Source organism: Vanellus vanellus, assembly GCF_965231255.1.
Source record: "Vanellus vanellus genome assembly, contig: HAP1_SCAFFOLD_1245, whole genome shotgun sequence".
In the NCBI taxonomy this organism is placed as follows: Eukaryota; Metazoa; Chordata; class Aves; order Charadriiformes; family Charadriidae; genus Vanellus; species Vanellus vanellus.
In genome coordinates, this window is record NW_028127726.1 from 14,353 (window position 1) to 38,535 (window position 24,183).

The following is a 24,183-nucleotide window of genomic DNA, read 5'->3' on the forward strand; positions in this document are numbered from 1 at the left end:
GTCCCTTCTATAGGGGCTCCTGGGTGCTTCCCACCCTTCTATAGGGGCTTCTCTATGTTTGGGTCCCTTCTATAGGGGCTCCCACGCACTCCCCACCCTTCTATAGGGGCTCCCATACGTCTGGGTCCCTTCTATAGGGGCTCCCACGCATCTCCTGCCCTTCTGTAGGGGCTTCTGGGCGCTTCCCACCCTTCTATAGGGGCTCCCCTATGTCTGGGTCCCTTCTATAGGGGCTCCCATACATCTGGGTCCCTTCTATAGGGACTCCCGTACGTCTGGGTGCCTTCTATAGGGCCTCCCCTACGTCTGGGTCCCTTCTCTGGGGGCTCCCGTATGTCTGGGTCTGTTCTATAGGGGCTCCCGCCCTTCTATAGGGGCTCCCAGCCCCCGGGGTCCCCTATGGGGGTCTCGCGGGCGCCGGGGTCCCTCGGTGACAGCCCCTCCCCCCTCAGGGCCCTACACCTTCAGCATCGGGGACACCAGCGGCTTCGGGGACTACGTGAGGGGGGGGATCGTCACCCAGGTCAAGATGCCCAAGCACATCCGCTTCGTGAGTGGCACTGGGAGGGACTGGGAGGGGACTGGGGGGCACTGGGGCCAGGTTGGGAAGGACTGAGGGGCACTGGGGTGGACTGGGAGGGGACTGGGGAGCAGTGGGAGGGGACTGGGGGGCACTGGGAGGGGACTGGGGGGCACTGGGGCCAGGTTGGGAAGGACTGAGGGGCACTGGGGTGGGCTGGGAGGGGACTGGGGGGCACTGGGAGGGGACTGGGGGGCACTGGGGCCAGGTTGGGAAGGACTGAGAGGCACTGGGGTGGGCTGGGGAGCAGTGGGAGGGGACTGGGGGGCACTGGGAGGGGACTGGGGGGCACTGGGGCCAGGTTGGGAAGGACTGAGGGGTACTGGGGTGGACTGGGAGGGGACTGGGGAGCAGTGGGAGGGGACTGGGGGGCACTGGGAGGGGACTGGGGGGCACTGGGTGGGCCTGGAGGGGGATTGGGAAGTACTGGGGGTTGATTGGGGGGCACTGGGATGTACTGGGAACGGATTGGGAGGGCCTGGGGGGGGGATTGGGAAGGACTGGGGGCAGATTGGGAAGGGTTGGGAGGGGTCTGGGGGGCACTGGGGCCAGATTGGGAAGGACTGAGGGACACTGGGGTAGACTGGGAGGGGGACTGGGGAGCAGTGGGAGGGGACTGGGGGGGATTGGGAAGGACTGGGGGCAGATAGGGAGGGACTGGGAGGTACTGGGATGGACTGGGGGCGGATTGGGAAAGACTGGGGGTTGATTGAGGGATACTGGGAGATATTGGGGGCACTGGGAGGGCACTGGGAGGTACTGGGAGGTATTAGGGGGTGGTGGGAGGTCATGGGGAGGCACTAGGAGGGGACTGGTGGGCACTGGGAGGTACTGGAGGGCGGTGGTGGGAGATACTGGGGGCACTGGGAGGGGACTGGGGGATACTGGGAGGTATTGGGGGCACTGGGAGGGGACTGGGGGATACTGGGAGGTATTGGGGGCACCGGGAGGTATTGGGGGGTGGTGGGAGGTCATGGGGAGGCGGTGGGAGTGGACTGGGGGGCACTGGGAGGTACTGGAGGGTGGTGGTGGGAGATACTGGGGGCACTGGGAGGGGACTGGGGGATACTGGGAGGTATTGGGGCGTGATGGGAGGCCATGGGGAAGCACTAGGTGGGGACTGGGGGACACTGGGAGATACTGGTGGGGGGAAACTGGAAGACGTTTAAGAGGGAACTGAGAGGTCACTGGGGGATACTGGGAGGTCACTGGGGGATACTGGGATGGACTGGGAAGCGCTGGGGGCTCAGGCGTACCCGTCCCCGCCTCCCCAGAAGCGGCTGCGGGATGCGCTGGTGGAACCGGAGCTGATGTTGACGGATTTCGGGAAGGCCGAGAGACCTCCCATGATGCACTGGGGCTGGCAGGCCCTCCACCGCTTCATCCGCCAACATGGCCGCCCGCCTCGACCCCGCCACCAGGTTGGGGACATGGGGGACGTCGGGGGAGGGGGGGGGACGTGGAGGCCACCAGGTCCTGCACCAATGTGGCCGTCCCAGTATGGCTCCACCACCAGTTGGGGACGTTGGGGACATCGGGGGGGTTGGGGACATGGAGGCCACCAGGTCCTGCACCAACATGGCCGTCCCAGTATGGCCCCACCACCAGTTGGGGACGTTGGGGATGTTGGGGACGTGGAGGCCACCAGGTCCTGCACCAACATGGCCGTCCCAGTACGGCCCCACCACCAGTTGGGGACGTTGGGGACATGGAGGCCACCAGGTCCCGCACCCATGTGGCCGTCCCAGTATGGCTCCACCACCAGTTGGGGATGTTGGGGACATCGGGGGGGTTGGGGACATGGAGGCCACCAGGTCCTGCACCAACATGGCCATCCCAGTATGGCTCCACCACCAGTTGGGGACGTTGGGGACATGGAGGCCACCAGCTCCTGCACCCATGTGGCCGTCCCAGTATGGCCCCACCACCAGTTGGGGATGTTGGGGACATGGAGGCCACCAGGTCCTGCACCAACATGGCCGTCCCAGTATGGCCCCACCACCAGTTGGGGACGTTGGGGACATCGGGGGGGTTGGGGACATGGAGGCCACCAGGTCCTGCACCCATGTGGCCGTCCCAGTATGGCTCCACCACCAGTTGGGGACGTTGGGGACATGGAGGCCACCAGGTCCTGCACCCATGTGGCCGTCCCAGTATGGCCCCACCACCAGTTGGGGACATTGGGGATGTTGAGGACATGGAGGCCACCAGGTCCTGCACCCACATGGCCGTCCCAGTATGGCCCCACCACCAGTTGAGGACATTGGGGATGTTGGGGACATGGAGGCCACCAGGTCCTGCACCAACATGGCCGTCCCAGTATGGCTCCACCACCAGTTGGGGATGTTGGGGACATCGGGGGGGTTGGGGACATGGAGGCCACCAGGTCCTGCACCAACATGGCCGTCCCAGTATGGCTCCACCACCAGTTGGGGACGTTGGGGACATGGAGGCCACCAGCTCCTGCACCCATGTGGCCGTCCCAGTATGGCTCCACCACCAGTTGGGGACGTTGGGGACATCGGGGGGGTTGGGGACATGGAGGCCACCATCTGCACCCATGTGGCCACCCACCATGGTCCCACCACCACTTGGGGACGTTGGGGACATGGAGGCCACCAGCTCCTGCACCCATGTGGCCACCCACCATGGTCCCACCACCAGTTGGGGACACGGAGGCCACCAAGGTCCTGCACCAACATGGCTGTCCCAGTATGGCTCCACCACCAGTTGGGGACGTTGGGGACATGGAGGCCACCAGCTCCTGCACCCATGTGGCCACCCACCGTGGTCCCACCAGCACTTGGGGACGTTGGGGACATGGAGGCCACCAGGTCCTGCACCCATGTGGCCACCCACCATGGTCCCACCACCAGTTGGGGACATGGAGGCCACCAGGTCCTGCACCCATGTGGCCACCCACCATGGTCCCACCACCACTTGGGGACATGGAGGCCACCAAGGGCTTTGGGGACACCACGGAGGCCACCGACTCCTTCCGCCGTCGTTCCTTGTGACCTTTCTCCACGGTGTCCTCGGAGATGTCCCCACCCTTTCTCTGTCCCCACCCAGGGTGACGCGGCGGAGGTGGTGGCCTTGACCCGGGAGGTGGCACCGGGGACAGAGTTGGATGAAGACCTTCTCCGAGAATTGGCCTTCCAGGCCACCGGTGACCTGGCGCCCGTCAACGCCTTCATCGGTGGCTTGGCCGCCCAGGAGGTCATGAAGGTACGGGCCACCGGGGTCCCCTCCCTCTTCGGGCCACCTCCTCGGGCCACCCAGGTCCCCTCCGGGGCCACCGATGTCACTTAACGATGACGATGTCACAGGCGGTGTCGGGGAAGTTCACCCCCATCACTCAATGGCTCTACTTTGACGCGTTGGAGTGTCTCCCGGAGGAGAACAAAGAGATGGTCCTCACCGAGGAGCAGTGTCGCCCGGTGAGCACCCATGGGTGGGGGCGGGGCGGGGGGGGGGGCACCCATGGGTGGGGTCTCCTTCCAAGGAGAGGGGGTGGTGGGACGCCTGGTGGAGATCAGCCGGGGGTTGGGCGGGTTCTTGGTATCACCCGGGGGTTGGTCACCTTCTGGGGGGCCACCCATGGGTGGGCTTCTCCTTGGGGTGGGCTTTGGTTGTGGGGCACCCATGGGTGGGCTTCTCCTTGAGGCCACCCATGGGTGGGCTTCTCCTTGGGGTGGGCTTTGGCCGTGGGGCACCCATGGGTGAGCTTCTCCTTGAGGCCACCCATGGGTGGGCTTCTCCTTGGGGTGGGCTTTGGTCATGGGGCACCCATGGGTGGGCTTCTCCTTGAGGCCACCCATGTGTTGGCCACCTCCTTGAGGCCACCCATGGGTGGGCTTCTCCTTGGGGTGGGCTTTGGTTGTGGGGCACCCATGGGTGCCACCTCCTTGAGGCCACCCATGGGTGGGCTTCTCCTTGGGGTGGGCTTTGGTCATGGGGCACCCATGGGTGCCACCTCCTTGAGGCCACCCATGGGTGGGCTTCTCCTTGGGGTGGGCTTTGGTCATGGGGCACCCATGGGTGCCACCTCCTTGTGGCCACCCATGGGTGGGCTTCTCCTTGGGGTGGGCTTTGGTCATGGGGCACCCATGGGTGGGCTTCTCCTTGAGGCCACCCATGGGTGGGCTTCTCCTTGGGGTGGGCTTTGGCCGTGGGGCACCCATGGGTGAGCTTCTCCTTGAGGCCACCCATGGGTGGGCTTCTCCTTGGGGTGGGCTTTGGTCATGGGGCACCCATGGGTGGGCTTCTCCTTGAGGCCACCCATGTGTTGGCCACCTCCTTGAGGCCACCCATGGGTGGGCTTCTCCTTGGGGTGGGCTTTGGTTGTGGGGCACCCATGGGTGCCACCTCCTTGAGGCCACCCATGGGTGGGCTTCTCCTTGGGGTGGGCTTTGGTCATGGGGCACCCATGGGTGGGCTTCTCCTTGAGGCCACCCATGGGTGGGCTTCTCCTTGGGGTGGGCTTTGGTCATGGGGCACCCATGGGTGCCACCTCCTTGTGGCCACCCATGGGTGGGCTTCTCCTTGGGGTGGGCTTTGGTCATGGGGCACCCATGGGTGGGCTTCTCCTTGAGGCCACCCATGGGTGGGCTTCTCCTTGGGGTGGGCTTTGGCCATGGGGCACCCATGGGTGGGCTTCTCCTTGAGGCCACCCATGGGTGGGCTTCTCCTTGGGGTGGGCTTTGGTCATGGGGCACCCATGGGTGGGCTTCTCCTTGGGGTGGGCTTTGGTCGTGGGGCACCCATGGGTGGGCTTCTCCTTGAGGCCACCCATGAATTGGCCACTTCCTTGAGGCCACCCATGGGTGGGCTTCTCCTTGGGGTGGGCTTTGTCCATGGGGCACCCATGGGTGCCACCTCCTTGTGGCCACCCATGTGTTGGCCACCTCCTTGAGGCCACCCATGGGTGGGCTTCTCCTTGGGGTGGGCTTTGGCCGTGGGGCACCCATGGGTGGGCCACCTTCTTGGGGCCACCCATGTGTCAGCATCTTCTTGAGGAGGACACTCATGGGTGGGATATTGGGCGTGGGGCACCCATGGGTGCCACCTTCTTGAGGCCACCCATGGGTGGGCTTCTCCTTGGGGTGGCCTTTGGCCATGGGGCACCCATGGGTGGGCTCTCCTTGGGGTTGGCATCTTCTTAAGGAGGACACCCGTAGGTTGGCCACCCATGGGTGGGGGTATTGGCCATGGGGCACCCATGGGTGCCACCTCCTTGAGGCCACCCATGGGTGGGCTTCTCCTTGGGGTGGGCAGTAGCCATGGCCACCCATGGGTGGGGGTATTGGCCATGGGGCACCCATGGGTGCCACCTCCTTGAGGCCACCCATGGCTTGGCCGCCTCCTTGGGGTTGGCATCTTCTTGAGGAGGACACCCATGGGTTGGCCACCTTGGGGCCACCCACGGGTGGGGGTATTGACCATGGGGCACCCATGGGTGGGCCACCTCCTTGAAGCCACCCATGGGTGGGCCACCATCTCGGTGACACCAATTGATGGCCATCTCAATGGGGTTCCAGTTGATCGCCTGTGGGTGTGCCACCTCCTTGAGGCCACCCCTGGAGGTGCCACCTCCTCGGGTGTCACCCATGGGTGGGCCAACCTTCTTGGGGGGGGGGGGGGGGGTGTCACCCATGGGTGGGGGGGTGGCCTTGGGGTGACACGGTGACATGTCCCCAGCGCAACAGTCGCTACGACGGACAGATCGCCGTCTTCGGGGCCGACCTTCAGGCCAAGCTGGGCGCCCAGAAGTACTTCGTGGTCAGTGTCCCCAACTGTCCCCAACCGTCTCCACGTGGTCCCTCCCGTCCCCTCCCTGTCCCCACGTGTCCCTCCGGTGTCCCCAAGTCTCCTTCTGGGTCTCCTAAGTGTCCCCTCCCTGTCCCCACGTGTCCCTCCGGTGTCCCCAAGTCTCCTTCTGGGTCTCCTAAGTGTCCCCAAGTGTCCCCACGTGTCCCTCAGGTGTCCCCAGGTCACCTAAGTGTCCCCTCCCTGTCCCCAGGTGTCCTCAAGTGTCCCCAAGTCACCTCCTGGGTCTCCTAAGTGTCCCCTCCCTGTCCCCAAGTGTCCCCAGGTGTCCTCAAGTGTCCCCAAGTCTCCTTCTGGGTCTCCTAAGTGTCCCCTCCCTGTCCCCAAGTGTCCCCAGGTGTCCTCAGGTGTCCCCAAGTCTCCTCCTGGGTCTCCTAAGTGTCCCCTCCCTGTCCCCAAGTGTCCCCACGTGTCCCTCAGGTGTCCCCAAGCCTCCTCCTGGGTCTCCTAAGTGTCCCCTCCCTGTCCCCAAGTGTCCCCAGGTGTCCTCAAGTGTCCCCAAGTCTCCTTCTGGGTCTCCTAAGTGTCCTCAAATGTCCACAAGTGTCCCCAGGTGTCCTCAAGTGTCCCCAGGTCTCCTCCTGGGTCTCCTAAGTGTCCCCTCCCTGTCCCCAAGTGTCCCCAGGTGTCCTCAAGTGTCCCCAAGTCTCCTTCTGGGTCTCCTAAGTGTCCCCAAGTGTCCCCACGTGTCCCTCAGGTGTCCCCAGGTCACCTAAGTGTCCCCTCCCTGTCCCCAAGTGTCCCCACGTGTCCCTCAGGTGTCCCCAGGTCTCCTCCTGGGTCTCCTAAGTGTCCCTCCGTGTCCCCAAGTGTCCCCTCCCTGTCCCCTCCTTGTCCCCACGTGTCCCTCAGGTGTCCCCAAGTCTCCTTCTGGGTCTCCTAAGTGTCCCTCCGTGTCCCCAGGTGTCCCCTCCCTGTCCCCAAGTGTCCCTATGTGTCCCTCAAGTGTCCCCAGGTCTCCTCCTGGGTCTCCTAAGTGTCCCCAAGTGTCCCCACGTGTCCCTCAGGTGTCCCCAAGTCTCCTTCTGGGTCTCCTAAGTGTCCCCTCCCTGTCCCCAAGTGTCCCCACGTGTCCTTCAAGTGTCCCCACGTGTCCTTTAGGTGTCCCCAAGTGTCCTCGCAGCTCTCCTGAGTGTCCCTGCACGTCCCCATGGGTCCTCAGTGTCTCCATCTGTCCCCAAGTGTCCCTAATTGTCCCCACCCATCCCCTGCACGTCCCCATGGGTCCTCAAAGTGTCCCCAAGCGCCCCTAAGTGTCCCCGTGCGTCCTCTGCGTGTCCCCAAGTGTCCTCCTGTGTCCTTCCGGTGTCCCCACGTCTCCCTCAAGCTCCGCTAAGTGTCCTCCTGCGGGTCCCTGCACGTCCCCGTGGGTCCCCGATGTCCCCTTCTCTCCCCACCCACCCTCTTGGGGCCACCTCGCTCCCCGTCCCCGAGTGTCCCCGAGTGTCCCCTCAATGTCCCCCCGCCGGTCCCCAGGTGGGGGCGGGGGCCATCGGCTGTGAGCTGCTGAAGAACTTTGCGATGGTGGGACTGGGCTGCGGCCCCGAGGGCTGCATCACCGTCACCGACATGGACACCATCGAGAAGTCCAACCTCAACCGCCAGTTCCTCTTCCGGCCCTGGGATGTGACGGTGAGGGGGTGGGGCTGGAGGGGGAGGAGCCTATGGGGGCGGGGAAGGAGTGGGTGGGGCATGGAGGGGCGGGGTTGCAGGGGGTGGGGGTCTACCAGGCAGGAACCGCCTTCAAGGTGGTCAACGTTGAGTTGACCACCATCAACTATCAGGCCTTGGTCTGTGTTGGGAGTGGGAGGGGCCTGAGTGGGTGGGGCTGAAGGGGGAGGAGCCTATGGGGGTGGGGAAAGAGTGGGTGGGGCATGGAGGGGCGGGGTCACAGGGGGTGGGGGTCTACCAGGCAGGAAGCACCTTCAAGGTGGTCAACGTTGAGTTGACCACCATCAACCATGAGGTTGTGTTGATGTGTTGGGAGTGGGAAGGGCCTGAGTGGGTGGGGCTGAAGAGGGAGGAGCCTATGGGGGTGGGGAAAGAGTGGGTGGGGCATGGAGGGGCGGGGTTGCAGGGAGTGGGGGTCTATCAGGCAGGAAGCACCTTCAAGGTGGTCAACGTTGAGTTGACCACCATCAACTATCAGGCCTTGGTCTGTGTTGGGAGTGGGAAGGGCCTGAGTGGGTGGGGCTGAAGAGGGAGGAGCCTATGGGGGTGGGGAAGGAGTGGGTGGGGCATGGAGGGGCGGGGTTGTAGGGAGTGGGGGTCTACCAGGCAGGAATCGCCTTCAAGGTGGTCAACTCAACGTTGACCACCATCAACTGTCAGGCCTTGGTCTGTGTTGGGAGTGGGAGGGGCCTGAGTGGGTGGGGCTGAAGGGGGAGGAGCCTATGGGGGTGGGGAAGGAGTGGGTGGGGCATGGAGGGGCGGGGTTGTAGGGAGTGGGGGTCTACCAGGCAGGAATGGCCTTCAAGGTGGTCAACGTTGAGTTGACCACCATCAACCATGAGGTTGTGTTGATGTGTTGGGAGTGGGAAGGGCCTGAATGGGTGGGGCTGAAGAGGGAGGAGCCTATGGGGGTGGGGAAGGAGTGGGTGGGGCATGGAGGGGCGGGGTCGCAGGGGGTGGGGGTCTACCAGGCAGGAATCGCCTTCAAGGTGGTCAACGTTGAGTTGACCACCATCAACTATCAGGCCTTGGTCTGTGTTGAGAGCGGGAGGGGCCTGAGTGGGTGGGGCTGAAGGGGGAGGAGCCTATGGGGGTGGGGAAAGAGTCGGTGGGGCATGGAGGGGCGGGGTTGCAGGGGGCGGGGTCTACCGGGCAGGAACCACTCCTAAGATACCACCATTGAGTTGGTCAATGTCAACGCTCATATTGACGTTGGGTTGGACTGAGAGAGGGCAGAAGGGGTGGGGCTTGAGGGGGCGGGCCCAGAAGGGGCGGAGCTTAAGGGGAGGAGCCTATCGGGTAGAGGACGAGTGGGCGGAATCCGGGGGGGCGGAGCCTGTGGAGGGGAATCACCATGAAGATGCCGCCGTTGAGTTGGCCAACGTCAACGGTGAAGTTGCGTTGACGTTTGGTTGGATTGGGAGAGTGTGAAAGGGGTGGGGCTTGAGGGGGTGGGTCCAGAAGGGGCAGGGCTTAAGGGGAGGAGCCTATAGGGTAGAGGATGAGTGGGCGGAGTCCGGGGGGGCGGAGCCTGTGGAGGGGAAATCACCATAAAGATGCCGCCGTTGAGTTGGCCAACGTCAACGGTGAAGTTGCGTTGACGTTTGGTTGGATTGGGAGAGGGCAGAAGGGGTGGGGCTTGAGGGGGCGGGTCTAGAAGGGGCGTGGCCTTAAGGGGCGTGGCTTCACCCACTCCCTCCCCCCAGAAACTAAAGTCGGAGCGGGCGGCGGCCGCCGTGCGGGAGATGAACCCGGCACTGCGGGTGAGCAGCCGCCCCGACCGGGTGGGCCCCGACACCGAACGCGTCTACGACGATGACTTCTTTGAGGCCCTGGACGGCGTCGCCAACGCCCTGGACAATGTCGACGCCCGTGAGCACCCGTGGGGACCTCGGGGTGCTATGGGGGGGAGGGGGAAGGGGTTCCTCAGGGTCCTAGGAGGTCCTTGGGGCGCTGGGAGAGGTTCTTGGGGTGCTCCAGGGCGTTCTTTGGGTGCTCGGTGGGGTTTTGGGGGCCTCTAGAGGGTCTTCAAGAGGATCTTGGGGTGCTATAGGGTGATTTTTGGGTGCTATAGGGGTTTCTTGGGTGCTGTGGGGGGTTTTGGGGTGCTATAGGGGGTCCTTGGGGTGCTGGGAGGGTTCTTGGGGCGCTAGGAGAGGTTCTTGGGGTGCTCCAGGGCGTTCTTTGGGTGCTCGGTGGGGTTTTGGGGGCCTCTAGAGGGTCTTCAAGAGGATCTTGGGGTGCTATAGGGTGAGTTTTGGGTGCTATAGGTTTTTTTTGGGTGCTGTGGGGGGTTTTGGGGTGCTATAGGGGGTCTTCAAGGTGGTGGTGGTGGTCCTTGGGGTGCTCCAGGGTGTTCTTTGGGTGCTCTGTGGGGTTTTGGGGGGCTCTGGAGGGTCTTCCAGCTGCTCTTGGGGTGCTATAGGGTGAGTTTTGGGTGCTATAGGGTGAGGTTTGGGTGCTATAGGGGTTTCTTGGGTGCTGTGGGGGGTTTTGGGTGCTATAGGGAGTCTTCAAGGTGGTGGTGGTGGTCCTTGGGGTCCTCCAGGACGTTCTTTGGGTGCTCGGTGGGGTTTTGGGGGCCTCTAGAGGGTCTTCAAGCTGCTCTTGGGGTGCTGTAGGGTGATTTTTGGGTGCTATAGGGGTTTTTTGGGTGCTGTGGGGGGTTCTGGGGTGCTATAGGGGGTCTTCGAGGTGGTGGTGGTGGTCCTTGGGGTGCTCCAGGGCGTTCTTTGGGTGCTCAGTGGGGTTTTGGGGGGCTCTAGAGGGTCTTCCAGCTGCTCTTGGGGTGCTATAGGGTGATTTTTGGGTGCTATAGGGGTTTCTTGGGTGCTGTGGGGGGTTTTGGGGTGCTATAGGGGGTCTTCAAGGTGGTGGTGGTGGTCTTTGGGGTGCTCCAGGGCGTTCTTTGGGTGCTCAGTGGGGTTTTGGGGGCCTCTAGAGGGTCTTCAAGAGGATCTTGGGGTGCTATAGGGTGAGTTTTGGGTGCTATAGGGTGAGGTTTGGGTGCTATAGGGTTTCTTGGGTGCTGTGGAGGTTTTGGGGTGCTATAGGGGGTCTTCAAGGTGGTGGTGGTGGTCCTTGGGGTCCTCCAGGACGTTCTTTGGGTGCTCGGTGGGGTTTTGGGGGCCTCTAGAGGGTCTTCAAGAGGATCTTGGGGTGCTATAGGGTGAGTTTTGAGTGCTATAGGGTGAGTTTTGGGTGCTATAGGGTTTTTTTTGGGTGCTGTGGGGGGTTTTGGGGTGCTATAGGGGGTCTTCAAGGTGGTGGTGGTGGTTCTTGGGGTGCTCCAGGGTGTTCTTTGGGTGCTCAGTGGGGTTTTGGGGGGCTCTAGAGGGTCTTCCAGCTGCTCTTGGGGTGCTATAGGGTGAGTTTTGGGTGCTATAGGGTGAGGTTTGGGTGCTATAGGGGTTTTTTGGGTGCTGTGGGGGGTTTTGGGGTGCTATAGGGGGTCTTCAAGGTGGTGGTGGTGGTCCTTGGGGTGCTCCAGGACGTTCTTTGGGTGCTCTGTGGGGTTTTGGGGGGCTCTGGAGGGTCTTCAAGAGGATCTTGGGGTGCTATAGGGTGACTTTTGGGGCGCTATAGGTTATTTAGGTTTTGGGTTTTTTCCCCCCTATGGGAATTCTATAGGGACCTTTGGGTTCTCTATAGGGGTCTCCCCCCTCCCGCTCTAGACCGGGACACCCCAAAACCGTACGGCAGAGACCTCCCACCCACCCCCCCCCCCCAATCCGTCTTTACAGGAACGTAAACCCCTTAGAGATTCCCGACAATTCTTTTCCCCTATAGGGCTCTATATGGACCGGCGTTGCGTATACTACCGGAAGCCGCTGTTGGAATCGGGAACGTTGGGGACGAAGGGGAACGTACAGGTGGTCATCCCCTTCCTCAGCGAGTCCTACAGCTCCAGTCAGGACCCTCCGGAGAAGGCCATCCCCATCTGTACCCTCAAGAACTTCCCCAACGCCATCGAACACACCCTCCAGGTTATTAAAAAAAAACCACCCCAAAAAACCCCCAAAATCTATAGGGGCCTACGGGTGGCCCCGGGGTCCTATAGGGTCTCGTGGCCGCCGTGGTCCCACCTATAGGGTGTCCTGAGAGCTTTGGGGTCCTCCTGTCGGGTGTTGTCATCACTTTGGTTCTTTCTATGGGGTTTTTTAGGTGTTTGGGTGCCTTCTATAGGGTGTTTTGGGGGTCTGGGTGCCTTCTATAGGGTGTCGCAGGTGTCTGGGGCCCTTCTATAGGGTCTCGCGGCTGCCGAGGTCCCACCTATAGGGTGTCCTGAGAGCTTTGGGGTCCTCCTGTCGGGTGTTGTCATCGCTTTGGTTCTTTCTATGGGGTTTTTTAGGTGTTTGGGTGCCTTCTATAGGGTGTTTTGGGGGTCTGGGTGCCTTCTATAGGGTGTTTTGGGGTCTGGGTGCCTTCTATAGGGTGCTCTGGGCACCCGGGGCCCTTCTATAGGGTCTCGCGGCCGCCGTGGTCCCACCTATAGGGTGTCCTGAGAGCTTTGGGGTCCTCCTGTCGGGTGTTGTCATCGCTTTGGTTCTTTCTATGGGGTTTTTTAGGTGTTTGGGTGCCTTCTATAGGGTGTTTGGGGGTCTGGGGCCCTTCTATAGGGTGCTCTGGGCACCTGGGTCCCTTCTATAGGGTGCTCTGGGCACCTGGAGCTCTTCTATAGGGTCTTGCGGCCGCCGTGGTCCCACCTATAGGGTGTCCTGAGAGCTTTGGGGTCCTCCTGTCGGGTGTTGTCATCGCTTTGGTTCTTTCTATGGGGTTTTTTAGGTGTTTGGGTGCCTTCTATAGGGTGTTTTGGGGTCTGGGTGCCTTCTATAGGGTGTTTTGGGGGTCTGGGGCCCTTCTATAGGGTGCTCTGGGCACCTGGGGCCCTTCTATAGGGTCTCGTGGCCGCTGTGGTCCCACCTATAGGGTGTCCTGAGAGCTTTGGGGTCCTCCTGTCGGGTGTTGTCATCGCTTCGGTTCTTTCTATGGGGTTTTTTAGGTGTTTGGGTGTCTTCTATAGGGTGTTTTGGGGGTCTGGGTGCCTTCTATAGGGTGTTTTGGGGGTCTGGGGCCCTTCTATAGGGTGCTCTGGGCACCTGGAGCTCTTCTATAGGGTCTTGCGGCCGCCGTGGTCCCACCTATAGGGTGTCCTGAGAGCTTTGGGGTCCTCCTGTCGGGTGTTGTCATGGCTTTGGTTCTTTCTATAGGGTGTTTTAGGGGTCTGGGTGCCTTCTATAAGGTGTTTTGGGGGTCTGGGTGCCTTCTATAGGGTGCTCTGGGCACCCGGGGCCCTTCTATAGGGTCTCGCGGCTGCCGAGGTCCCACCTATAGGGTGTCCTGAGAGCTTTGGGTTCCTCCTGTCGGGTGTTGTCATCGCTTTGGTTCTTTCTATGGGGTTTTTTAGGTGTTTGGGTGCCTTCTATAGGGTGTTTTGGGGGTCTGGGTGCCTTCTATAGGGTGTTTTGGGGGTCTGGGTGCCTTCTATAGGGTGTCGCAGGTGTCTGGGGCCCTTCTATAGGGTCTCGCGGCCGCCGTGGTCCCACCTATAGGGTGTCCTGAGAGCTTTGGGGTCCTCCTGTCGGGTGTTGTCATCACTTTGGTTCTTTCTATGGGGTTTTTTAGGTGTTTGGGTCCCTTCTATAGGGTCTTCCGGCCCCCTGGGTGCCCTATAGGGGGCTCCCGGGTGCCTGGATCCCTTCTATAGGGTCTCCCGGAGGTCTGGGTACCCTATAGGGTTCTCCCGGCCCCCGGGTGCCCCCCCGCTGACCGCCCCCTCCCCCGCAGTGGGCGCGTGACGAGTTCGAGGGTCTCTTCAAGCAACCGGCGGAGAACGTCAACCAGTACCTGACGTGGGTGACACCCACCCCCTATAGCGCCCCTATAGCCCCCCCCCATGGCACCCACCCCCTATAGCCTCCCCCTATGGTGCCCCTATAGCCCCCCTCTATGGCACCCACCCCCTATAGCCCCCCCCATGGCACCCACCCCCTATAGCCCCCCCCATGGCACCCACCCCCTATAGCCCCCCCCTATGGCACCCACCCCCTATAGCACCCCTATAGCCCCCCCCATGGCACCCACCCCCTATAGCCCCCCCTATGGCACCCACCCCCTATAGCCCCCCCCATGGCACCCGCCCCCTATAGCCCCCCCCTATGGCACCCACCCCCTATAGCACCCCTATAGCCCCCCCCATTGGCACCCACCCCCTATAGCCCCCCTCTATGGCACCCACCCCCTATAGCACCCCTATAGCCCCCCTCTATGGCACCCACCCCCTATAGCACCCCTATAGCCCCCCCCATGGCACCCACCCCCTATAGCCCCCCCTATGACACCCACCCCCTATAGCCCCCCCCTATGGCACCCACCCCCTATAGCACCCGTATAGCCCCCCCCATTGGCACCCACCCCCTATAGCCCCCCTCTATGGCACCCACCCCCTATAGCACCCCTATAGCCCCCCCCATGGCACCCACCCCCTATAGCCCCCCTCTATGGCACCCACCCCCTATAGCACCCCTATAGCCCCCCCTATGGCACCCACCCCCTATGGTGCCCCTATAGCCCCCCCCATGACACCCACCCCCCTGACCCCCATATACCCCCCATATCCCCCCCCGTACAAACCCCATATACCCTTCCCCGCCCCCCACCCCCCCTATACCCCCCATATAACCCCCCCATGACACCCCCCCCACCTGACCCCCATATACCCCCCATATAACCCCCCATGACACCCACCCCCCGACCCCCATATCCCCCCATATACCCCCCATATCCCCCCCATATAACCCCCCCATGACAATTACCCCACCTGACCCCCATATACCCCCCATATACCCCCAATATACCCCCCATATCCCCCCCATATAACCCCCCATGACAATTACCCCCCCCGACCCCTATATATGCCCCATATACCCCCACTATACCCCCCATATCCCCCCCATATAACCCCCCCATGACAATTACCCCCCCGACCCCCATATACCCCCCATATCCCCCCCATATCCCCCCCATATAACCCCCCCATGACAATTAACCCCCCCGACCCCCTTATACCCCCAATATACCCCCCATATCCCCCCCATATAACCCCCCCCATGACAATTACCCCCCCCGACCCCCATACGCCCCCCATATCCCCCCATACAAACCCCACATACCCTTCCCCGCCCCCCACCCCCCCTATACCCCCCTATATCCCCCCGTACAAACCCCATATACCCTTCCCCGCCCCTATACCCCTCCCCCCCCCCCCTCACCCCCCACCCCCGCCCACCCCGGGGATTTGTCCCCGCAGGGACCCCAAGTTCGTGGAGCGCACGCTGCGGCTGGCGGGCACGCAGCCGCTGGAGGTGCTGGAGGCGGTGCAGCGCAGCCTGGTGGGCGAGCGGCCCCGGGGCTGGCCCGACTGCGTGGCCTGGGCTTGCCGTCACTGGCACCGCCAGTACAGCAACAACATCCGCCAGTTGCTCCACAACTTCCCGCCGGGACAGGTACTGGGATAGGGGGTGGGTTGGGGTGGGGGGGTATGGGGATCTTCGGGCTGGATCGGGACCTTCTGGAGGGGTATGGAGATCTTCGGGGTGGATTGGGACCTTCTGGAGGGGTATGGAGAACTTCGGGGTGGATCGGGACCTTCTGGAGGTGGATCAGGACCTTCTGGAGGGGTATGGAGAACTTCGGGGTGGATCAGGACCTTCTGGAGGGGTATTGGGGTCTTTGGGGTGGATCGGGACCTTCTGGAGGTGTATGGAGACCTTCCGGAGGGGTATGGAGAACTTCGGGGTGGATCGGGACCTTCTGGAGGGGTATGGAGAACTTCTGGAGGGGTATAGAGAACTTCGGGGTGGATTGGGACCTTCTGGAGGGATATGGAGATCTTCGGGGTGGATCGGGACCTTCTGGTGGGGGATCGGGACTTTCTGGAGGGGTATGGAGAACTTCGGGGTGGATCGGGACCTTCTGGAGGGGTATTGGGGTCTTTGGGGTGGATCGGGACCTTCTGGAGGGGTATGGAGATCTTCGGGGTGGATCGGGACCATCTGGAGGGGTATGGGGAACTTCTGGAGGGGTATGGAGAACTTTGGGGTGGATCGGGACCTTCTGGAGGGGTATGGAGAACTTCGGGGTGGATCGGGACCTTCTGGAGGGGTATGGAGAACTTCGGGGTGGATTGGGACCTTCTGGAGGTGGATCGGGACCTTCTGGAGGGGTATGGAGAACTTCTGGAGGGGTATAGAGAACTTCGGGGTGGATTGGGACCTTCTGGAGGTGGATTGGGACCTTCTGGAGGGGTATGGAGAACTTTGGGGTGGATCGGGACCTTCTGGAGGGGTATGGAGATCTTCGGGGTGGATTGGGACCTTCTGGAGGGGTATGGGGACCTTCTGGAGGGGTATGGAGATCTTCGGGGTGGATCGGGACCTTCTGGAGGGGTATGGAGAACTTCTGGAGGGGTATAGAGAACTTCGGGGTGGACTGGGACCTTCTGGAGGGGTATTGGGGTCTTTGGGGTGGATCGGGACCTTCTGGAGGGGTATGGAGAACTTTGGGGTGGATTGGGACCTTCTGGAGGGGTATGGAGAACTTTGGGGTGGATCGGGACCTTCTGGAGGGGTATGGGGACCTTCTGGAGGGGTATGGAGACCTTTGGGGTGGATCGGGACCTTCTGGAGGGGTATGGGGACCTTCTGGAGGGGTATGGAGACCTTTGGGGTGGATTGGGACCTTCTGGAGGGATATGGAGAACTTCGGGGTGGATCGGGACCTTCTGGAGGGGTATGGGGAACTTCTGGAGGGGTATGGAGAACTTTGGGGTGCATCGGGACCTTCTGGAGGGATATGGAGAACTTCGGGGTGGATCGGGACCTTCTGGAGGGGTATTGGGGTCTTTGGGGTGGATCGGGACCTTCTGGAGGGGTATGGAGACCTTCTGGAGGGGTATGGAGAACTTTGGGGTGGATTGGGACCTTCTGGAGGGGTATTGGGGTCTTTGGGGTGGATCGGGACCTTCTGGAGGGGTATGGAGAACTTTGGGGTGCATCGGGACCTTCTGGAGGGATATGGAGAACTTTGGGGTGGATCGGGACCTTCTGGAGGGGTATGGAGAACTTCGGGGTGGATCGGGACCTTCTGGTGGGGGATCGGGACCTTCTGGAGGGGTATGGAGAACTTCGGGGTGGTGGATCGGGACCTTCTGGGGGGTATTGGGGTCTTTGGGGTGGATGGGGCCCCTCTGGGGGGGCAATAATCCCCTCCCTGACACCTCCTTTTTACCTAATTACCTCCCTAATTACCCCCTAATTACCCCCCACCCCCTGATTACTGCCCCAACCCTTAATGGCTCGCCTAATTATCTCCCTAATTACCCCCTTTAGCCCCTAATTATCTGCCATAATCCCTAATTGCCCACCAACTCCTAATTACCCCAATAACTCTCTCTTAACCCCTAATTACCCGCCTAAGCCCTAATTACCCCACTAATTACCCCCCTTAGCTGCTAATTACCCCACTAATTACCCTCTTAAGCCCTAATTACTTTCTAATTATCCCCATAACCCTTAATTATCCGCTTTAACACCTAATTACCCCTAATTACCCCTTTAACCTCTAATTACTTTCCACTTACCCCCCATACCTCCTAATTTGCCCCCCTGAACCCCTAATTGCCCCCCAATTACTGACTTTAACCCCTAATTACCTCTTAATTGCCTCCCTTAACCCCTAATTGCTCCCTAATTATCCCCATAACCCTTAATTACCCCCTAATTATCCCATTAGCCTTTAATTACTTTCCAACTACCCCCCATAAGCCCTATTTGCCCCCCTGAGCCCCTAATTGCCCCCCCAATTACTGACTTTAACTCCTAATTACCTCCTAATTGCCCCTTAACCCTAATTACCCCAACCCCTAATTACCCCCTTAACCCCCTGCATCCCTAGTTACCCCCTAATTACTCCCCCGTAACACCTAATTACCCCATTTAACCCCTTATTATCCGCTCTTAACCCCTAATTACCCCCATAGTCTCTAATTACCCCCTTTTAACCCCTGGTTGCCCCCATAAGCCTAATTACCTTTCTAATTAACCGCTTTCACCCCTAATTATTTTTGTTAATTCATAGTTGCCCCCTAATTACCTCCCTTAACTCTTAATTACCCCGCTTATTATCCTCATAACCACTAATTACCCCGCTTATTATCCTCATAACCACTAATTATCCCACTAATTACCCACTTTAATCTCTAATTACTTTTCTTAACCCTTATTTTCCCCCTAATTACCCTCGTGACCCCTAATTACCCTACAACTGCTAATTAGCCCTCTCTTAATCCCTAATTACCCCCAAATTACCCCCTTCAACCGCTCACTTTCCCCCTTAACCCCTAATTGCCCCCCTAATTGCCTCGTTAACGCCTGCCCGCCCCTAATTGCTTCGTTAATTCCTTCCCGCAGAAGACGAACTCGGGGACCCTCTTCTGGTCGGGGCCCAAACGCTGCCCCCACCCCCTGACCTTCGACCCCGACAACGTGAGTCACCCCTGGGGGCCACCATAGGTTCACTGGGGGCCACCACCACCCCTGGGTGACACCGTCACCCCTGGGTGCCATCGGTCATGGTTGGGTGGTGGCATCTCCCTCAGCTTCCATCCATCACCCCTGGGTGCTACCTTCACCCCTGGGTGCCATCGGTCATGGTTGGGTGGTGGCATCTCCTGTGGGTTCCATCCATCTCCCCTGGGTGCCTCCATCTCCCCTGGGTGCCACTGGTCATGGTTGAGTGGTGGCATCTCCTGTGGGTTCCATCCATCTCCCCTGGGTGCCACCATCTCCCCTGGGTGCCACTGGTCATCATTGGGTGGTGGCATCTCCCTTGGGTTCCATCCATCTCCCCTGGGTGCCACCATCTCTCCTGGGTGGGGTTCATTTCTCTTGGGTGCTGTCTCATCACCCTTGGGTGGTGTCCATCACCCTTGGGTGCCATCCCATCACTGTTGGGTGCCATCCTTCACCTATGGGTGCCCTCCCATCACCTTTGGGTGGTGTCATCAACCTTGGGTGGTGTCATCACCCTTGGCTGCCCCCCCATCACCCTCAGGTGGTGTCCATCACCCTTGGGTGCCATCCCATCACTCTTGGGTGCCCTCCATCACTCATGGGTGCCCTCCCATCACCCTTGGCTGGTGTCATCACCCTTGGCTGCCCCCCCATCACCCTCAGGTGGTGTCCATCACCCTTGGGTGCCATCCCATCACTCTTGGGTGCCATCCCATCACTGTTGGGTGCCAGCCTTCGCCCTTGGGTGGTGTCCATCACCCATGGGTGCTCTCCATCACCCTTGGGTGCTATCCCATCACCCTTGGGTGGTGTCATCACCCTTGGCTGCCCCCCCATCACCCTCAGGTGGTGTCCATCGCCCTTGGGTGCCATCCTTCACCCTTGGGTGGTGTCCATCACCCTTGGGTGCCATCCCATCACCCTTGGGTGCTATCCCATCACTGTTGGGTGCCATCCTTCACCCTTGGGTGGTGTCCATCACCCATGGGTGCGCTCCATCACCCTTGGGTGCCCTCCCATCACCCTTGGGTGGTGTCATCACCCTTGGCTGCCCAACCATCACCCTCAGGTGGTGTCCATCACCCTTGGGTGCCATCCCATCACCCTTGGGTGCCATCCCATCACTGTTGGGTGCCAGCCTTCGCCCTTGGGTGGTGTCCATCACCCATGGGTGCCCTCCATCACCCTTGGGTGCTATCCCATCACCCTTGGGTGGTGTCATCACCCTTGGCTGCCCCCCCATCACCCTCAGGTGGTGTCCATCACCCTTGGGTGCCATCCCATCACTGTTGGGTGCCATCCTTCACGCTTGGGTGGTGTCCATCACCCTTGGGTGCCCTCCCATCACCCTTGGGTGGTGTCCATCACCCATGGGTGCCCTCCATCACCCTTGGGTGCCCTCCATCACCCATGGATGCCCTCCATCACCCTTGGGTGCTATCCCATCACCCTTGGGTGGTGTCCATCACCCTTGGGTGCCCTCCATCACCCTTGGGTGCCCTCCCATCACCCTTGGGTGGTGTCATCACCCTTGGCTGCCCACCCATCACCCTCAGGTGGTGTCCATCGCCCTTGGGTACCATCCCATCACCCTTGGGTGCTATCCCATCACTGTTGGGTGCCATCCTTCACCCTTGGGTGGTGTCCATCACCCATGGGTGCTCTCCATCACCCTTGGGTGCTATCCCATCACCCTTGGGTGGTGTCATCACCCTTGGCTGCCCCCCCATCACCCTCAGGTGGTGTCCATCACCCTTGGGTGCCATCCCATCACTGTTGGGTGCCATCCTTCACGCTTGGGTGGTGTCCATCACCCTTGGGTGCCCTCCCATCACCCTTGGGTGGTGTCCATCACCCATGGGTGCCCTCCATCACCCTTGGGTGCCCTCCATCACCCATGGATGCCCTCCATCACCCTTGGGTGCTATCCCATCACCCTTGGGTGGTGTCCATCACCCATGGGTGCCCTCCATCACCCTTGGGTGCCCTCCCATCACCCTTGGGTGGTGTCCATCACCCATGCCTTCCATCCCACCACCCTTGGGTGGTGTCCGTCACCCTTGGCTGCCCTCCCACCCCGCCAGTCTCCCACCCAACCCCTCCCGCCCCCTTCCCTGGTTGCCCCCGACGCCCCTGGGTGCCCCTCCTGACACCCATGGGTGCTCTTCTGCAGCCCCTCCACCTGGACTACATCATGGCGGCCGCCAACCTCTTTGCCCAGAGCTACGGCATCGGGGGCTCGCGGGACCGGGGGGAGGTGGCCGAGCTCCTGCGCCACGTCCGCGTCCCCCCCTTCGCCCCCCGACCCGGCGTCCGCATCCACGTCTCCGACCAGGAGCTGCAGAGCGCCAACACCGCCCTCGGTAGGGGTCGGGGGAGCACCCATGGGTGCTGGGGGGCACCTAAAGGGGGGTGGTGGGGCCGGTTGGGTTGTGGGTTGGGGCAACCATGGGGGTTGGAGAACATCTACGGGCACTGGAGGCACTTGGGTGGGGTGGAGGACCACGGTAGGTGTGGGGTAGGAGCACCCATGGGTGGTGGTGGAGGTGTGGGGGCACCCATGGGTGCTGGGGGGCACCTAAGGGGGGTGGTGGGGCCGGTTGGGTAGATCTTTGAGGCAACCATGGGGGTTGGAGGGCACCTATGGGGGTTGGAAGCACGTGGGTGGTGTGGAGGACCATGGAAGGTGTGGGGTAGGAGCACCCATGGGTGGTGGAGGTGGTGTGGGGGCACCCATGGGTGCTGGGGGGCACCCGAGGAGGGTGGTGGGGCCGGTTGGGTAGATCTTTGAGGCATCCATGGGGGTTGGAGAACATCTACGGGCACTGGAGGCACTTGGGTGGGGTGGAGGAACGTGGAAGGTGTGGGGTAGGAGCACCCATGGGTGGTGGAGGTGGTGTGGGGGCACCCATGGGTGCTGGGGGGCACCTAAGGGGGGTGGTGGGGCCGGTTGGGTAGAACTCGGAGGTCATCATGGGGGTTGGAGGCACTTGGGTGGTCTGGAGGACCATCATAGCTGTGGGGCAGGGGCACCCATGGGTGCTGCGGATGGAGGTATGGATGGGAGCACCCATGGGTGCTGGTGGGCACCTAAGTAGGGTGGAGGGACCGGTTGGGTAGAACTTTGAGGCACCCATGGGTGCTGGAGCCACTTGGGTGGTGTGGAGGACCATGGAAGGGGTGGGGTAGGAGCGCCCATGGGTGGTGGTGGAGGTGTGGGGGCACCCATGGGTGCTGGGGGGCACCCAAGGGTGGTGGTGGGGCCGGTTGGGTAGACCTTGGAGGCACCCATGGGTGCTGGAGGCACTTTGGGGCCGTAGGGACGTGGAGTACCGTGTTAGCAGCGGGGCAGGAGCACCTATGGGTGGGGTGGGATGGAGGTATGGGGTGGGAGCACCCATGGGTGGGGGCGGGGGGTGGGAGCACCCATGGGTGCCCCCCCCCACCCGCAGACGACGGGCGCCTGGAGGAGCTGAAGGCCTCCTTGCCCAGCCCCGAGGAGCTGCCCGGCTTCCGCATGTTCCCCATCGACTTCGAGAAGGTGGGTGCTGCTCCCCCACCCCCAGCAGCACCCATGGGTGCCCCCCACCCATGGGTGTCACCCCCCACCCCCACCCATGGGTGCCGTTGTCCCCACCCAGGACGATGACACCAACTTCCACATGGATTTCATCGTTGCCGCCTCCAACCTGCGGGCGGAGAACTATGACATCCCACCGGCCGACCGCCACAAGGTGGGTGCTGGGGGGCACCCATGGGTGCTATGGGAGGTCCTATGGGTGCTGGGGGAGGTCCTATGGGAGTGGTGGTGGTCCTGTGGGTGGTGATGGTCCTGTGGGTGCTGTGGTGGTCCCGTTGGTGGTGGGAATGTCGTATGGGGGGTGGTGGTCCTATGGGTGCTGGGGGGCACCTATGGGTGCTATGGGGGGTCCTATGGGTGCTGGGGGAGGTCCTATGGGAGTGGTGGTGGTCCTGTGGGTGGTGGTGGTCCTGTGGGTGGTGATGGTCCTGTGGGTGCTGTGGTGGTCCTGTGGGTGGTGGGAGTGTCCTATAGGGGGTGGTGGTCCTATGGGTGCTGGGGGGCACCTATGGGTGCTCTGGGAGGTCCTATGGGTGCTATGGGGGGTCCTATGGGTGCTGTGGGAGGTCCTATGGGAGTGGTGGTGGTCCTGTGGGTGGTGGTGGTCCTATGGGTGGTGGTGGTCCTGTGGGTGCTGTGGTGGTCCCGTTGGTGGTGGGAATGTCGTATGGGGGGGGGTGGTCCTATGGGTGCTGGGGGGCACCTATGGGTGCTATGGGGGGTCCTGTGGGTGCTATGGGAGGTCCTATGGGAGTGGTGGTGGTCCTATGGGTGGTGGTGGTCCTGTGGGTGCTGTGGTGGTCCCGTTGGTGGTGGGAATGTCATATGGGGGGTGGTGGTCCTATGGGTGCTCTGGGAGGTCCTATGGGTGCTATGGGGGGTCCTATGGGTGCTGTGGGAGGTCCTATGGGAGTGGTGGTGGTCCTGTGGGTGGTGATGGTCCTGTGGGTGCTGTGGTGGTCCCGTTGGTGGTGGGAATGTCGTATGGGGGGTGGTGGTCCTATGGGTGCTCTGGGAGGTCCTATGGGTGCTATGGGGGGTCCTATGGGTGCTGGGAGAGGTCCTATGGGTGCTGGGAGAGGTCCTATGGGAGTGGTGGTGGTCCTGTGGGTGCTGTGGTGGTCCCGTTGGTGGTGGGAGTGTCGTATGGGGGATATACGGTCGTTATACAGCACATGTGGGGCTGTGGGGTACTTATGGGGCCGCAGGGCACATATGGGGCGGTAGGGACATAGAGAGCGGTGGGGACGTATAGGGCCGTAGGGCCATATAGGGCTGTAGGCGCCACAGGGGGTTGTGGGGATATATGAGGCTGTAGAGCCCCTGTGGGGCTGTAGGGCCGTATAGGGCTGTAGGGACATATAGGGCAGTAGGGCACATATAGGGCTGTAGGGCACATATAGGGCTGTGGGAACATATAGGGCCATAGGGCACATATAGGGCCATAGGGACATATAGGGCTGTAGGGCACATATAGGGCTGTGGGCACATATAGGGCAGTAGAGCACATATAGGGCAGTAGGGACATATAGGGCTGTAGGGACATGTAGGGCCATAGGGCACATATAGGGCCATAGGGACATATAGGGCTGTAGGGCACATATAGGGCTGTGGGCACATATAGGGCAGTAGAGCACATATAGGGCAGTAGGGACATATAGGGCTGTAGGGCCATGTAGGGCCATAGGGCACATATAGGGCCATAGGGCACATATAGGGCAGTAGAACATATATAGGGCTATAGGGACTATAGGGACATATAGGGCTGTGGGCACATATAGGGCAGTAGGGCACATATAGGGCTGTGGGCACATATAGGGCAGTAGAGCACATATAGGGCTGTGGGAACATATAGGGCTGTGGGAACATATAGGGCTATAGGGCACATATAGGGCCATAGGGCACATATAGGGCTATGGGCACATATAGGGCCATAGGGACATATAGGGCTA

General features: G+C 61.5%; 1 protein-coding gene across 1 annotated transcript in view; it reads left to right on the top strand.

Annotated features, from left to right (window-relative positions):
- The window catches only part of LOC309685068 (ubiquitin-like modifier-activating enzyme 1), a 41,304-nt gene that overhangs the window by 14,144 nt on the left and 2,977 nt on the right, over nucleotides 1-24,183 (top strand). Inside the window, 14 exon segments of the mRNA XM_082500874.1 lie at nucleotides 453-550; nucleotides 1,855-2,001; nucleotides 3,653-3,808; nucleotides 3,910-4,020; nucleotides 6,281-6,361; nucleotides 7,886-8,041; nucleotides 9,787-9,952; nucleotides 11,870-12,066; nucleotides 13,868-13,932; nucleotides 15,390-15,585; nucleotides 18,550-18,624; nucleotides 20,825-21,014; nucleotides 22,104-22,192; nucleotides 22,293-22,385. Of these exon segments, the coding sequence (XP_082357000.1) occupies nucleotides 453-550; nucleotides 1,855-2,001; nucleotides 3,653-3,808; nucleotides 3,910-4,020; nucleotides 6,281-6,361; nucleotides 7,886-8,041; nucleotides 9,787-9,952; nucleotides 11,870-12,066; nucleotides 13,868-13,932; nucleotides 15,390-15,585; nucleotides 18,550-18,624; nucleotides 20,825-21,014; nucleotides 22,104-22,192; nucleotides 22,293-22,385 (1,820 nt within the window).